This window comes from Mastigoproctus giganteus, chromosome 13 (assembly GCF_048544385.1).
Source record: "Mastigoproctus giganteus isolate SK-2022 chromosome 13, ASM4854438v1, whole genome shotgun sequence".
Lineage (NCBI taxonomy): Eukaryota > Metazoa > Arthropoda > Arachnida > Uropygi > Thelyphonidae > Mastigoproctus > Mastigoproctus giganteus.
Window position 1 is genome coordinate 99,803,851 of NC_143587.1, and position 16,761 is coordinate 99,820,611.

Here is a 16,761-nt window from a genome sequence, read left to right on the forward strand (position 1 = left end):
GACAGAGGATGTGCTAGAGCGAGTATGGGAGGAATTCAAAATCTCAACGTTGCGCGTGTAACTATGGGAAGTCACATAGAGCACTTATAAGGTGAGACAAAACTAGGACAGTTTTTCTTTTGGTTGATGTATCACTAATCACTCTGTATTTGTAAACTTCAAAAATATAGTCATTTGAAATTGGATGAATCATTTTGAATAACCCTGTATATTAACATAGAGATGAGATGATAGTTCCTCAAACTTTCTTCCAAGAAAGTTCCATATTTTAGAAATTTGATATAAGAAATGGGAAATACTTTTGAGATTCAACCACACTATCAGTAGGCTCTTATGATTAAAAATACAAAAGAAATACGTCACAAATTTCATCAGTATGACATTGGTTAGATGGCACATACTGTACATTTTATTGCAAATGTATTTTTATAAATGAGACCCTAATAGTTAAGATCTAAATTGTTCACAAAAAGGAAAGATTGAGAGTAACACTCAACATATAGCAGTTATAAGATCAGAGATTTCACTTTTCTTTTCTATAAAAAGAAAAGTGAAAAGAAAAGTTTTTCTTTCTTTCTTTTCTATAAAAGAAAAGAAAAATCAAGATGTGGAATGTTTCCCTTTTATTAATCTTAACATAAAGGAACCCAGTCTCATATGTTACTGGGTTGTTTGCAGGATGAAAGTTCTTGAGGAATGCTTTGGTTAAAGCATTTGAAGTGGTGGTTCAAGTGAGTGCTAGATGTCATCTTTATCATGTATTTTGTGTGTGTGTGTGTGTGTGTGTGTGTGTGTGTGTGTGTGTGTGTGTGTGTGTGTGTGTGTGTGTGTGTGTGTAGATAAAAAACATGGAATAATTCACATGAAGGACTTCTAACCTAGACCATCAAGAATAAAAAAAATAAAATTATACTTATTGGAAAACTAGAACATATACTTAATTATTGGTAAACTTCTAAATTAGAAGAATTGGCAGGTGTGATGATGCAAAAAGTTACACCAAATTTTATAAAATTTCACAAATCATAGTAATGCTCATAAGTCTTGCTATTCAGAAAATTATGCAATCATGCACAATTATCAATACACTGAAATATTTAGTAAATTTCTTCTAATAATTTTACACTGGTACAACCTGAGCATTCTCATGAGTTACTGATGAGGGTTAAGACTTCAGTTTAACACCTCTAAGATATGAGAGAGAAATTAAATTTATCTAAATACCACTGCTTCTCTTCTATTCCAAGTTTTAATTTCTAGATCACTTTCTTTCCTTAAACTTCTCACTAAACTCACCAGTAACTAAGTTTGTATATCATACAATCATATCATTAAGGAGCTTTTTTTTTTCTATTTTTTTAATTCAAAACATAACATGTTCAGTACATGAAACTTTCAGAAGCAAAAAACTTCTTAATTTCTAAAACAGATATTGTGAAGCAATCGAAGCCAACATATAAAGCCCACTTGGCTTAGGTTGTGGTGCAAATGAAAAATTCATTATTCTTCCATTATCACTATAATAGAAGAATTATAAAGAAATATCTCTGACAAATATGAAAAAATCCATATTTGGAGAAGGAAGGGGAGGGGAGGGGAAGGATACAAAGATTAAACTTATACCTAATTATCAATAGAAGCAAATACACATTAAATAGGAACATAATATTTATTAAGTAAACAAAACATATATAATAAAATTGAACCGGCAGTTGAACAATCATCAAAAAACTTTAAAACAATAATAAATTAAATGTGACCTGCATACTCCTCACTCAAGCAGTTACAATGAATTTTGTCTGTTCTTGCTAATTACATGTTGTCTTCAGTTACCTAGGGTCACTTAAACACTTACTGGCAGTAATGGAACTCCAGAAGGGTGTCCCAATCTTTATCACAGCACTACTCCATAAGTTTTAGTACATCCTTTTTCCTGATATATATAGAAATCGCCAATTTGTAGGTGACTACAATTTGGCTGTTATGCAGCTGTAATAACTGGCCATATACAAATGGAGTGTTCACATGCACAATGTCATTGCTCAACTATTCATTTTCTTGTTATCATGGTTTGAAGGCCTTGATTTTCATTTTATAATTAACAAGCCAGGTTCATGATTACAGCATTTTTTCTCGAACCACTAAATTAATTACGGTACTTGCCGTTTTAAAACTCAAATTAAACGCAAAGTGCATTTAATTTGATCAATTAGCACAACTTTAGTCAATGAATAAGTATTTTACTCAGGCAACAGATTATTTTGATAGGATATTTATTAGCAGGAATTAGAGTTTCAGATGATTTGCAATGGTATACACAGTTATTAACATTCCCAATTGGAAAAATATTGAACAGCCTACATATTGTAGGAACTCCAGGGGCTGTACAAGAGTGATACCTCTTAAAATAAAATAAAACTTCAAGCCAGGCAGTACTGCATAAAGAAATGTTATGTTTGGAGAAAAACATATGTACATATATTTGAACTATGTAATGAATTACATAATGGATATGAAGGGACACTTTAGATATTTCAAAATGATCAACAACTTAATCAACTGGACATATTGTGATATTTTGTAAGCAAACAACAATTTTTAAATAGTAGTAAATGCCTAAAATATTCACTTTTGAAGAAAAATAATAAGGCTCATAAATAGCACTAAACAATTTATCATTTATGGACTTATGTTTGTATAAAAAAAAAAAAGCTCCCAAATGATTTAAGAAAAATCTACATTTGCATTAAACTGAAATTACATTAACAGATAATTTTAAAATAGTGTGGCAATGGAGATGAATATACATTAAAAAAACACCCTGAGATACTGTAGAGTACATTCGGGGCCTTCAGTTTGACTTTCAGAAAACAATTAGCTTTACTGATTTAAAATTCAGGTATGCAGCTGCTTCATTTACATCTTTAATTAAACTGAAGCTGTACAGGAGCCCCGTGGTGTGGTGGAGAGAGAATTTTTAATGTCTACTGAATAATGTGAGAGGCTACGAGATGTTGTGCTTAAGCTGCTCATGGTTCCCATCTAAAAATAAACAAAATGAAATGCATTAATATTAGTAGTCTACTATGATAACTTTTAAGGTCTGTGCATAAATACCTATAAGAATTTTATTTACTATTTCAGCACCACATGGAGCAACATAATACAGGGTGATTCTAAATTACTGCCAGGGTTTCCGTGGTCTATAATTTTCTAACTGGAAATAACAAAATAAAACTGCTTATGGAATATGCAAGTGTAACTCAAAAAGTTTTATTACCTATAGCAAGGGTGGCCAAAAGGTCGATCGTGGCTCTAATTTTCGGCTGATCACGACAAATTTTAAATATATATAAAAAATGGATTAGTCAAAATCTAAATATTATTATTATTATGCGCCCCACTGCATACGCTTATTACAAATCCGTTGAACCACGTGACTACTCTTGCCACCGTGCAGCCGCTAGGCTTGTCTAGCGAAAATTCACACAGTTATGTTGTGGAGAGCATAGTGTGTCGAATTCTTATTTAGATCACTTAATATTAATAACTGGACAGTACTTATACATTAATTTGATTTGATTTAAAATGAATACTACAAAAAAGAGTAAAACGTATCAATTTCATTGAGTCAGAACTAGAATACTTTTTTGTAATGATGAAAGAAAAATGCCTTTGATTTGCAATGCTTCCATAGTTATACCTAAAAAAGGAAATTTAGAAAGGTACTTTTAACGCACTCCATGGTAAATACCAATCAAATTTTCCACCTAATAGTGACCTTAGAAAAAATAAAATTACCATCATTTAAGCTTGTATCAATAACAACAGATGGAGCTAAAGCAATGATGGGGCATCTTAACGGATTCATCACACTGTGCCAAAAAAATTATGAATTCGCAGATTTGAGTTACCACTGTATCATCCACCAACAAGTGTTAGCCAGCAAAAGATTAAATACTAAAAGTGTTATGGACATATCTTTCAAAATCATGAATTCCATCAGAGGACAATCTCTTCAAAGGAGACTTTCAAAATGCAACTTGATGAAAATGAATCAGATCTGATATTACATGCAGATGTGAGGTGGATAAGTCGGAGTAAGTTTCTACAGAGATTTCGAAATTTGCTGAATGAAATTAAAAATTGTTGATCAAAAGGGAGATGATTATCAGCAGCTAAAAGATACGGAGTGGTTGTGTGATCTGAATTTGGAACTACAAGGAAAATATAAAAATGTGGGTGATGTGATTAGTAGTTTTTCTGCATATAAATATCAATTTTTGGCAATGACTAAGGATTTCAAAGAAAAAAATTCGATTGTTTTGCAAATAGCCAAGATCATTTGCAAAAATCCATTTTTGAATTTAATAGTGAGAAATATGTTTATGAAATTGAGAAAGTTGTGGATGATTTTGAAACCAGATTCAGTGATTTTAAAACAATTGAAGACATTGTTCAATATATTTAATGTCGACTTAGATACAAAACAAATTGCAGAAAATGTTACTTGAAAATGAAATTATTACGTTGCAAAACGATATCTTCCTAAAAGCCAGATCATCAAAAAAAGGACTTTTTGAAATATGTTTGCCGAGAAAAGTACCCAAATGTAAAAAAATGCAGTGAACTTTTAAATTCCCGTTTTGGTTCCACATATTTATGTGAATTGGCCTTTTCGTATTTGAAACAAACAAAGAATCACTCTACTTTTATGGACTTTTGGATACAGAAAATTCTTTTACAGTTGGCCTTATCATAGTATATCCTCAATTTTGAAAGCTTGGAAGATGACATGAAGTCACAAACTTCACATAAATAAAAAATTTAAATACAGTCAGTCCTCGTATAACACGTGTTTAAACTACACTAATTCGATCATACACAATTTATAAATAGGGGAACGATATCTTATATAACACGAACTGAATTCGCTTATGCACGATTCACCTTTGTGTTTACAAGAAATGGCAGATGAACGCAGAATCACTCCAACTGAACGCAACACGATAGGAAGGAAGAGAAGGTTCTGAAAATGTATTTATGTTTTTTATATCAGTGAAGGGGAAACACATTTCACCATAATAACGTAAAAACCAACACAATTCCAGCTATCGGTATTATCGCAAATGCAATTAGATAGAGTTTACTACCAGTTTATAACAGATTCCACTAGCAGAAACGCAACTGGAAATTGTTTTTATTTTTTTATGATAGTAACCCCTAGAAATGTGAGGTGTTAATAGTGTATCTCTGCCTTAAGGTGTTGTTTATTCAGTTGCTACAGGCGTGCAGCTTTGTTTATGTGTATCAAGCATGCCTCCTGATTTTGTAATTGTGCTTTATTCCCTAAAAATGAGTGAAATACTTAAAAGGTGTGAAAAGGAAGCGTTCTGGTGAAGACACTGCAGGTTCAGAGAGAAAAAGAAAAGCAATATCGGTAAACAGAGGTGGACTGAGTCAAAAATTCTTACCCGGAAAAATTTATAGTGGCCTCATACTAGCGTTTATGGCCAAAATCACACCGACCTCTGGCCCACTGGGGTTTGCCCGGTAAGGTTTATGGCCAGTCCGCCTCTGTCGATAGAGAAAAAATATGAAATTGTGGAACGCTTTGAGTGAAATGAAAGACCATGTGATATTGCATGTGCTACAGGCCTAAATGAGGCAACGCCAAGAATTACAAAGAATGTAGAGAAAATAAAAAACTTTCATAGCAGGAACAGCTCAAAGTGTAATTAAAATCCATTAAATTAAGACAAAGAATTGGAAGAGATGGAACAGCTGTCATCTGTTTGGACAGAAAATCAAACAAAAAACAAGTTTGCTTATGATAGAAGCAAAAGCATTAGCAATATTTTATTACGTAATAGTCGTAATAAAATACATAAGTATTTTATTACGATTATTTATTGTTTGGTAATGTTTTGGTTACAAATGTGTGTTCAATCTTGGGTGGTCGGCACCTAATCCTATTTTTCCCATAGGGTCTGTTGTTTATATTACACGAGGGTTTCTAGGAACACAACTATCGTGCTATACGAGGACTGACTGTACATATGAATTTAAAATAAAAATTCTGAATTGTATTTAATTTTAAAATTTATAAACAATTTTCAATATGTGTTGATTAACTTTTTTAACCATGTGCAATGAAATTCTTGAAATGGTAGATCGCGGCACATTTTGAAGAAAAAAAGTCGATCGCATCAAAAATTAAGTTGGCCACACCTGACCTATAGAATCATACTGCAGAATGCTAAACAACTTGAACATGCGCACCTTTCATGGCAATGAATTTGCCATGAAAGATGTCCAAGTTATATTCAATTTCATTTCAAATGTTCTCCAGCATTTGCGGTGTAACTGTTTCTCTTGCAGCAACAATTCTGAGCTTCAGTTCATCGAGGGAGGTCAAGGGGTCTTGTACACAATGTCCTTTGTGTATCCCCACAGGAAGAAATCAAGCGACGTAAGATCGGGTGACACGGAGGCCACGGGATCAGTCCACCATTTGCAGACTTCGAGAAAATGCTTTGTGGATTCGATCAACATCTTCCTGTGAAGTGCTCGGTCTTCCCGCTCCTTTTCGGTGCAGAACACTGCCAGTCTCTTGAAACTGCTTTAACCAACGTCAGATAGCATTATCTGAAGGTGGATCTTTTCCACACCAAGTTCTGTAATGACGTTGCATTGTGATAATGGACTTTCTTTCAAAAAATCAAAGTACGCACACTGCCTTCTCTTGAACAGTTGCCATTTTGAAGTAATGCCGTCAATATCTCCCAGACATCACTGTGGCGAGTACAGTGTTGACAGAGGAGAGACAACTGGAAGATTGTCTTTCAGTTGTCTCTTTTTTTGATTGTTGTCAAAATCAAAACATTTTGTTGTTTTTTTGACAACAATCAAAACCCTGACAATAATTTAGAAACAACCAAAACCCTGACAATAATTTAGAAACAAACGAAACCCCAAGAATAATTTAGAATCACCCTGGTACAACACTTACCAAATACTCTTCAATATTCACACTCTTGAATATTGAAGAGTATTTGCAAGTACAGTGCAACTTTGGTTACTGTAGTTTTTTTTAAATAATGCTGTGCTTTAAAATAAAAATCTTAAACAGTAAAGATTCATTTACTTATAAAATAAAATTTCAAAACTTAATTTCTTATAATGATTCCATACACCCACGTTACAAGTAAAACGTTACAGGCAAAAATAATCTAATTAATTTTTTTTTCGTCCAGAATTTTTTGGCACATTATTACACAGACTAAAAGACTAACTATCAAGCCAAGTAAGAGTTTTTATATATGCAAATTTCATGTAATTTTTTTTTTTTTGTTGTTTGTTCTTAGTTTTACTATTTTGTTTCATTTGGAAAAATAGGTTTAACATCTTAAATGGCAAATGCCCAGTTTGTGCAGTTTCTTTTAAATAATGTTGTGCTTTAATAAAAAATTAAACAGCAAAGATTTGTATACTTAAAAAATAAAATTTTGAAACTTTTAATTTCTTATAATGATCCCAGATAATAACAGTGCAATTTACAGAATGGCACATAAATTGGAAATATGGAACAACTCAGCCACATAATTAACAAATAATGCACCACAAGCTGTAGCTTAATGATCATACATACAAGGGTAGAAAAATGCTTTATTTTTTTCCCTAACAGGTACCCATTTATTTATGCAATCAAGGTATTCATGCAAACCAACATCTTGGAAATCATTTTCCATAGAAAACAGCATAATATGGCTGGGTTACAATCTGAGTCGGAATACAGGACTTCCAATCCTCTCATCAACTGAATATATCGCAATCTGAATACATGACAAATATGGTATCTGGTTCCCTCTCAGTGGAAAATGTTTAGTTTTGAGAGTATCCTGCATGCAAATACACTTCACTGATGTATTTTTTTATTGCATCTCTAATTTCTTCCCTGTCTCAAGACAGATAAGAAAAGAAAATACAGTAATGACTCACGAGTTACTACTATTCACAAAAATTTCTCTAATTGATGTGTATACATGCAGAAGGAAATATACACAGCTCAGAAGTCGATATTTTGGAATCCGGTGCAGTAACTGATTCCATTCCGTGAGGTAAAGTCACAATAGCCACCAGCAAGTGGCTAGTGTAATTTCATGGTTGACCACAAACTGCATTATTTATTTTTTATGTATCTTTTGGGGGACATGATTATACTCATATTATAACCAAGCACGGTATATTGCGATTGCACTGTATGTGAATCTGTATCACAAATTATTGGTGAAATGCACAGATTAAAATACAGTTCTCGTGGCAAAACTAAAGAAAATTAACAAGGGCTATTTTTAGTTTTTTTTTTTTAAATTCTAAATAATAGATGAATTAGCTGAACCCTTGGGAAATTTTCACTCTCTTTTTAATCAACAGTTATGTTTGGCACAATGGTGTAAATGTCAATGGTTGATGACTAATTCTGTGAACAAAAAGCTGCCACAAAAGAGGGAATTGCCCATTCTTAATTGTGGTACTGATTTATCAGTTGCCATAAAGCAGTTACAATGAAGATGCAAATTACTTGCAGCTTCTGGAAACTGCACCAAAGAAACTATTTATTTACTATTATTATATATATTTTTTTCACATGGAAAAAATTTCTCGCACATCTCCCCTTTCCAGAATAAGTCAGGTCTATCTCAAAGTCAGTTGCCTGATTAGTCTGTCCATCCCACACTCCTACTGACCTATTAATTTGAATATACATTTCCCAAACCTATTTCTGCTCTGTTACACACAGCCAGAACTGTTTATCTTCAACTTTCCTTCCATTACTTGCAAATTTTAGACCTAGTCACCTTGTTCCATTCACTTCACAACTTCTTCACCATTCTATCATTTACTTCACACCAAGTAAAGGAAGGGGAGTGGAAAACAAAAATCAGAAAATTTTGCCAGCAGATCAAAAATATTTTAAAAGTGTTTTTTTTTTTTTTTCGAAAACCACAAAAATACTTAGTACCATGCATGGGTTGAAGGCTGGGATGATGGAAGATACATGTTGACATTAGACTTAAGTTTCTGTAGATTACTGAGCAAGCACTGACATCAGATTAAAACAGTAATCCAAAGAAGGAAAATCAGAATAGAAATATTGCAAACTATAGCATTTTTCATTCTTGTAATGTCGAATGTGGGGCTGAGAATAGCCATGAGAGGAAGTCTCCACTGGGGAAGAGACCATCACCAAGTTGTAATGTGAGGTGTCTAGAGAACCACTCACGACCTTGTGCTTTGAAAGGCTGCTTGTGCGAAAAAGTTCAAAAATGAAGGGTGTGGTTTGGACTGTAGTATTTTGTAGGTAAATGAACAATTTGTATTATGTCATTAGCAACTGCAAAAGTCTCAGCATAACAACCAGCTAAATCTGTGTGACTAGAAAACTGAAGCCAGCTGGAGCTGCAAACATTAAAATCACCAAGGAAAATGGAAAATTACATCACTGTTAGGAAAGTTGGACTGGAGAAAACAGCTTCAAAGAAAGGAAGTCAGAGTTTCAGATGATTAGTGGATTTGAGAGAATGATAGGAACAACAGATGAATTTGATAGAATGGGTTAGAGAGAGATTTTAAGCCAGAGAAGATCAAAAAGAGGAGAGTCCAAATTAGTAAATCTTTGACAGGAAATATCAGAGCATACCCAGGCTTACTAATAATCCCACACGTGTGAAGGTGCAAGCAGAGCAACTGTACTTCACTGAAATTCATTCCACCTGATTCACAAGTGTTACCTGAATATCACATCTATTAGCTTTTAGACTCTCAAGTAGCAACCCCTAGCTTATCATACGTGATAAGCTATCTGTGACTAAGCCCAAGGCATCATAAAAATAAAAATTATAAGTTTCAATGATCATTTGAAATCCAATCCCCGACCACACACAAAAATTAAGAATTTAAGAAAAGCAAACACGCACATTAGTTTTAAACCTGGTCCCAAATATAACACATATGCATTATCATGTAATGATAACTACATTACTCAGCTACGAAACAAAAAATTATGCCAGATTTGACATTTACATTTATTTTCATATTACTCATTTCTATTAAACTTTTTTGACCTTAGGATTTTGTCATTGAAGATTGAAGTATTGTGTTATTGAAGGTATTAAAATACCTTCAATAACACAATCAGCCATGCCAAACTTCACAAACATGTGAAATTTCATCTTTTGTATTAATAAATCTGATTAACTTATTAATAATGAATTAATAGGTTAACAAATGTTAGTAAATATGCAATAATACTATATCAGATTTATTAACAATATTTAACTTTTGTACAGAAAGAGGGGATTAATCTTTGCTACAAGTAAACAAGTTACAAAAAAAAAAAAACTTTAAAAATGTATATCGTCATCATCTTCTATGATAAGTGTAATTATCCTGAACCAAGAAGCAGAAATAGTTGCCCACCATAATTGGTATCTCTCTTAAATTAACTGTATATCCTGATAGAATCTCCATGCTCTTTCGTAAAATCACCCAAATTTTAGCCAAAAAAAAAAAAATAATAATAATAATAAAACAACCAGATGCGACTGCAAGTAATGAAGATTCACTGACATTCTGCGTCCCTTTTTTTTCTGTAATTTTCCATCAGTTTGTGAATTATTTCTTCATAATTTTCACTTTTAATGTTACCTTTAGACTGCTGTACAAAATTGGAGCAGTATGGCACGAAGGGAAAAGTTATTGTTATGGATAGAGGGATACTGAGTGGCAGAAGAAATACAGAGGGTGATTAATTTGTGAGCACTGCTCTTCTTGGATGAATGCCAGTAGTGGAGTCACTTAGGGTTCAGAGCTGAACACCTTACTGTTTTCAGTATTTATTAGCAATACTGATGAAGGCATATCAAGCTTAATGTCTAAGTTTGTAGATGATATAAAAGTTGGCAGAGTGATTAGTGACAAGAATCAAGCAATACTACCACTCCAACAAGACTTAGAAGAAAAATACTGCAAACAGGAAGCAGTAATCCCAGAATAACATATTATTCTGGTAGTATCACACTAAATGTGGTAGAGAATGAAAAAGATTTAGGAGTAATTATACAGTCCAACATGAAATTCTCTGAGCAGTGTACATAGGCTGTTAGTACAGTTCATGGGTTCTGTCAATAATACGTAGGAATTCTACCAGCAGGGACAAAGAGGCGATTATCCTGTGGTATAAGGAAATGGTTAAGTCATATCTTGTGCACTGCATACTGGTTGGGAGGCCTGATTTAGAAAGGATGTAGATCTGTAGAACAGATCTGTGGAAAACATACATTTGTAAGTGTTTAGGTTTTATTTCTTTGAAAATATATATCTTTGTCAGTCACAGATTTTTCAAGTTTTAACCAAGAGAGCCAGTAATTTGTTTTACTCTGGCAGGCCCTGCCACCTAATTTCCCGAGATTTCAGTGACTAGGGCCTAAAAAAAAAAAAAAAAAAAAAAAAAAATATTGGGGAGATAATGCTAGAATTGGAATATTTAAATTATTATCCCACATATTTAAATATGTGGGACGTGCGCTAGTGTACAGACAGAGTAGGGGAGAGAGAGAGACTGAAGGCTAGGGGAGAAAGTCAGAAGTATGTATAAAACAACAATGATAAAAAGGTAATGGTTAAAAAAACTAAAAATTTCAGTCAAAGTAAAAAAAAAAAGTCTACAAACTGTGTACTATGGCAGCATTAGCCATAGTTAAATACAAATCAGATGATTCAAATACACTTAATGCCAGTCCACCTGTTGACTTTTCCCATGTCTGGTGCCTATATAAAATAAAGTTCACAAACAACTACGTCTATATATATATACAAATACTGCCTTTCATGTGCACCCATATGGTAAAAGGTAAAAAGTAAACTGCAGCAAGTACAGTAAAGTAAACTGCAGGATGGAAGCCTCTTCAACATTTCATGTTGAGATTAAATGTACCATAATTTGACACACTGGTCCAGTGCAGGTTGGCAGATCAACTGTATTTAGCAGTCAGGGGCTTGAACCCCAGGTCTACTCAAAGAGCGTGTCTACTGCACTCCTGCTCCTGACTACTCATCTAAAGATATGGTATTTGATGATAAATCCAAAAAGACTGGTGCTCTTTTCACCATTATGTTCTTTGCTAAAATTTCTTCACTTTTAGTTATCAGTAACAAAATATCGTCATATAATTAACAGCAACATTTAAGATTACCACATTCTGCTGAAGTGCACTGAACATAGGCTGTACTTCTTAACTGTGAATCAGGTACGCGAACATTTGAAAAATCAGCAAAAAATAATTCAAAATTGTTAAATTTTTTGACGCCACCTCTATTTTCAATCTTGAACACAACTGTGAAAAATCAATGTTCTATATTAAAAACATATATCTTTAATTAATTTTTGAAATTAAAACCACACCCTTCAAGCTACACTTTAATTAGAGGGGAGTGCATCAGTAACAGGAGTGCTCGCTGCATGAAATGTTAAGCATAAACATTGATTCCAGATGATGCATCAATTTCACAAAGCTAGAGAGCATTACTCAGTGGAGGAAATGCACAGCAGTAAAATGAACTTACTATCAACAACTCTTCATGAAACATGTCAATCAACACATGTAATTAGGTTTAACATAATCGTCAATTTTTTCTGATTGTGTAACAATTAACAGAAATTTCTGAAAATTTCTGCAGAGAATTCAAAAACATTTTCAACAGGTTAGGAATTTCAGCTATGTGGATGGAGCAGATGAAGCACAAATTACTGAAATATTGTTGGGATCGAATTGAGTGCGACTAACACAGGGCTAACTGTTTTCTGCACCTTTAGTTCCCCCTACGCTTTCCCCTTTCCTCTAGCAGATTTACAAGAGGGACTTATCTTTATAAAGAAACCTCTAACTTGTGTGTGAGAACGTGCTTTACAAGATATGACAACCTATTGCTGAAATTTGGCAATCTGCATAGAAATAAATATTACATAAAAATACAATTTTACATGCAAATCAAGAACAAAATCAAAATTAACAATCTATCAGATTAAATTTATTAAAAATTCAAAACTATTCATAGAATATATGAAATATACATCCTCCCACAAATGTATTAAACCTAAAATGATCCTTAAAAAAATAATTAGAAATTTTATTTTAATTTTCCTACCTTCAACTTTGCCATGTCTTCAAGACGGGTAATGTCTTGTAGTTCCTGATAATTAGAATACACAACTATTCCAAAGAAAACCTTTAAGGCGAAATGCAGTTAAAAAAAAAAATTAGTTACAGAAATTATATGTACTAGGAGTTTATCACTTTTATATTGCTAAAATTAATAATTTTCTACATATCAACTATAATAACTTAGAGATGCACTGACATGTATAATAGTCAGTTTAAGGGCAATTTAATTTCATCGTTACTAACGAATATTCAGGGTCTTTAACATTAACAGGAATTTTCAGTTCCAAAAAATATATTTTCTGAAATTATTTTATCGTTTTAGATTTTTGTACAAAATATAGTATATCAAGCTTCTTCTCTCTGTTTAACCGTGAACTAGATTTCCAGTATTGTGGCATTTTCTTTATTTGAAGAGCTTATGATGGGTTTGTTGCTGCCATACTGTTGTTGTTATTAGGTTTTTAGGAGCATTAGCAACTAAGGCCATATTTCTCTGGGGATATGGGGTGGTCATTCCCTGACCTTTCCGCATCCTCCGTATTTGGTGGCTCATGGGCTCGAACCACAGTCTAATCAAGAAGCGTGTGTTACGCACTGCTGCTCCTGCACACCTGGCTATGGAGCTGCCATACTGATGCCCATTGTTCAATACATGCAGAGAATCTATGCTGGCTGGACCAGTCATAGATTTAGAGAACATTTCCCTATCCAAAGTTGCTTTAACTGTCATAAATATGGTCACATTGCCAGAGACTGCACTCAGAAAGAACCTGTCTGTGGTCACTGTGCAGTCAGTGGCCACGATTACAAAAATTGCAAAAATAAGTCTCAGCAGCCAAAATGTGCTACTTGCAAGGCAGCACGGCTGACTGACTATACACATAGTATCAGGGATGGTAAATGGCCCAGTTATAAAAAAATGGCAAAACTTATACAATCTAGGACCAACTATGGGCCAGATTGAAAACATAAATGTGACTAGGGCTCTAAATCTTGTCCAATTGAATGCTCAAAGAGCAAGAGCCGTTGTAGATCAGATCAAACTCAAATTGGAAGAAAATAATATAGATATCTTGGTACTCCAGGAGCCCTACGCACATATGGGTAGGGTTCAGGGATACCCAAGAGACTATAAAATAATAGAATACACCTCAGGTGTCCCTTCCACAGCAATAGTAGTTAAAAATACTGACCTTACAGTCACAAAGGTGGGTCACCTTTGCTCCCCAGTGGGAGTGTGTGCCCATATTACCAGTGCTGTAGGACAGTTTTACATTATTTCACTATATTCCAGACCAGGTGAAGATATAAATCCAACTATTGAATACCTACAAGTAGTCACAAACTTGCTACCTACTGCAAATATCATAGTGTGTGCTGATGTCAACTGCCGGTCAGCCTTATGGCATAGCCGTACAGAAGACAGAGCAGGCACACACAACGGCCAGATACTTTCAGACTATATAGCCACCTCACCCTTTCAAGTGCTAAACCAACCAAATAACCTCCCAACTTTTAGCAGTACCATGTGGGAGAGTGACATTGATATCACTCTTGCCACCAATTCAATAGCTTATAAAATCACAGACTGGTGTGTCCAGCCAGCCTGGACCACATCAGATCACAGAGCCATTTCCTTCAAACTAAACAGGCAATTACAAACAACCCAACACTCTCTGTTGGATATCAAAAGGTATAACCTTAAAAAGGCAAACTGGCAGATTTTTGCAGAACATACAGCAGCTGAGCTGCAAAAACAGGAAAATGAGTGGTCTAGATCAGGCAACTGTAGCCCGGACGAGCAAGCACTGACTATGACAAACATTTTAACAAAAACAGCAACCCTGTCTATCCCACGGAAAAAACCGAGGAAGCAGACAGTTCCCTGGTGGTGTCCCGAACTGACTATACTCAGAAGTAGGGTACACCAGGCACGGAGACATTTTCAAAGAGCCAGAACATCTTGGTCACAAAATGAGGTGGATGCACTGAGAGATTCTTATAAAACTCTCAGGAATCAGTATACAGCCCTCATAAGAGATAAGAAAAAGGAATGCTGGAAGCACTTGGTGGGAACTACTGGAAACAATAACCCTTGGGGAGTTGTCTACAGAATAGTGACCAACAAGCTGCCAAGAGGAGATATCTTAGAAACTACTGTCAAACCAGATAGAACCCCAACCCTGTGTTGGGTGGATTCTGTAAATAACATCCTAGACAGTATCATTCAGACTGAAACTGGAAATCATTCCCCCACCCAACTCGACATTATAAAAGAAAACACTGAATATGACAATGCCAATATTGAACCTCTGTTCACTATACAAGACTTAGAAATAGCACTATCTAAAACCAAAAACAATAAATGCCCAGGTTTTGACCTCTTAGAGGTTGAGATTATCAAAAAATTAGCAGAAATAGCACCAGATAAATTAATAGCACTATATAATAACTGTATGACAGAAGGTATATTCCCAAAAATATGGAAACAAGCTGTGTTAAGGTTAATCCTGAAAAACCCTGAAAAACTCCCTACAGATCCCAAATCATATAGACCAATAGCCCTACTCCCTGTACTAGGGAAAATATACGAAAGATTAATATACAGCAGATTAGCTCAATATTACACAGAAGCAGGCTTGCATTCCAACAATCAGTATGGTTTTAAGCAGGGCAATTCTACGGAGGATGCCATGCACCACCTACTGACAGCAGTTAAAAACACAGAGGAGAAATATATGCTGGCAATCTCCATTGACTTTGCTGGGGCATTTGACTCACTGTGGTGGCCTAGTGTCCTTAGGAGACTTCGCCAGGCAAATGCCCCACAAAACCTCTATAAGGTAATAAACAGCTACCTTACAGACAGAAGTGTCTCAGTACGCACAAGGTTCCAGGAATTGACACGCCCTGTGAATAAAGGCTGCCCGCAGGGATCAATCCTTGGCCCTTTCTTTTGGAACATTGTTCTGGATGAATTTCTGGCCTTGGATCTGGGCCCCGTGGAAAGCCTGGCCTTTGCAGATGACATGATTTTCCTTGTAAAAGGCAACTCATGAGTGGTTGTAGAGCAAAGATCAAATGCCGCTCTCTTGCAGCTGCAGGAGTGGGCACAAATGCACATGCTCAAAATATCGCCTGAAAAAACCAAACAAATACTTCTAAAAGGTAATTTGGACATAAGAAGATGTCCACAAATCAAAATTAACACAATCACTATAAAAATGGTAACAGAACTAAAATATCTTGGAGTGGTCTTTGATTCAAAATTAACTTTTTACCCCCATTTGATCTACTTGGCGAAGAAAGTGCGAAATTATGCAGGTATGATTGCCAGGATCAGTCGAGCAGACTGGGGACTCAAAAGAAAGACCTTGGCAATCATATACCGTGCAATGTTCCTACCTGTTATCACCTATGGAGCCGGTGCGTGGTTCATCCGCTCGGCCATAGTAAGAAATAGGAATAAATTAGAATCGATACAAAGGACAATACTACTCACTATTACCAGAGCATGTCGCACAGTAAGCACACC

General features: G+C 34.7%; 1 protein-coding gene across 1 annotated transcript in view; it reads right to left on the reverse strand.

The window, feature by feature from the left end:
- Positions 1 to 2,792: 2,792 nt before the first annotated feature.
- LOC150076301 (uncharacterized) overlaps positions 2,793 to 16,761 on the reverse strand; it is a 79,973-nt gene continuing 66,004 nt past the window's right edge. The window contains exons 6-7 of the mRNA XM_090387607.1: positions 13,210 to 13,290; positions 2,793 to 3,042 (exon numbers count right to left, since the gene is read on the reverse strand). Coding sequence (XP_090243733.1) covers positions 2,929 to 3,042; positions 13,210 to 13,290 — 195 coding nt within the window. The 3' untranslated portion in view covers positions 2,793 to 2,928. The remainder of the gene's footprint in view (positions 3,043 to 13,209; positions 13,291 to 16,761) is intronic.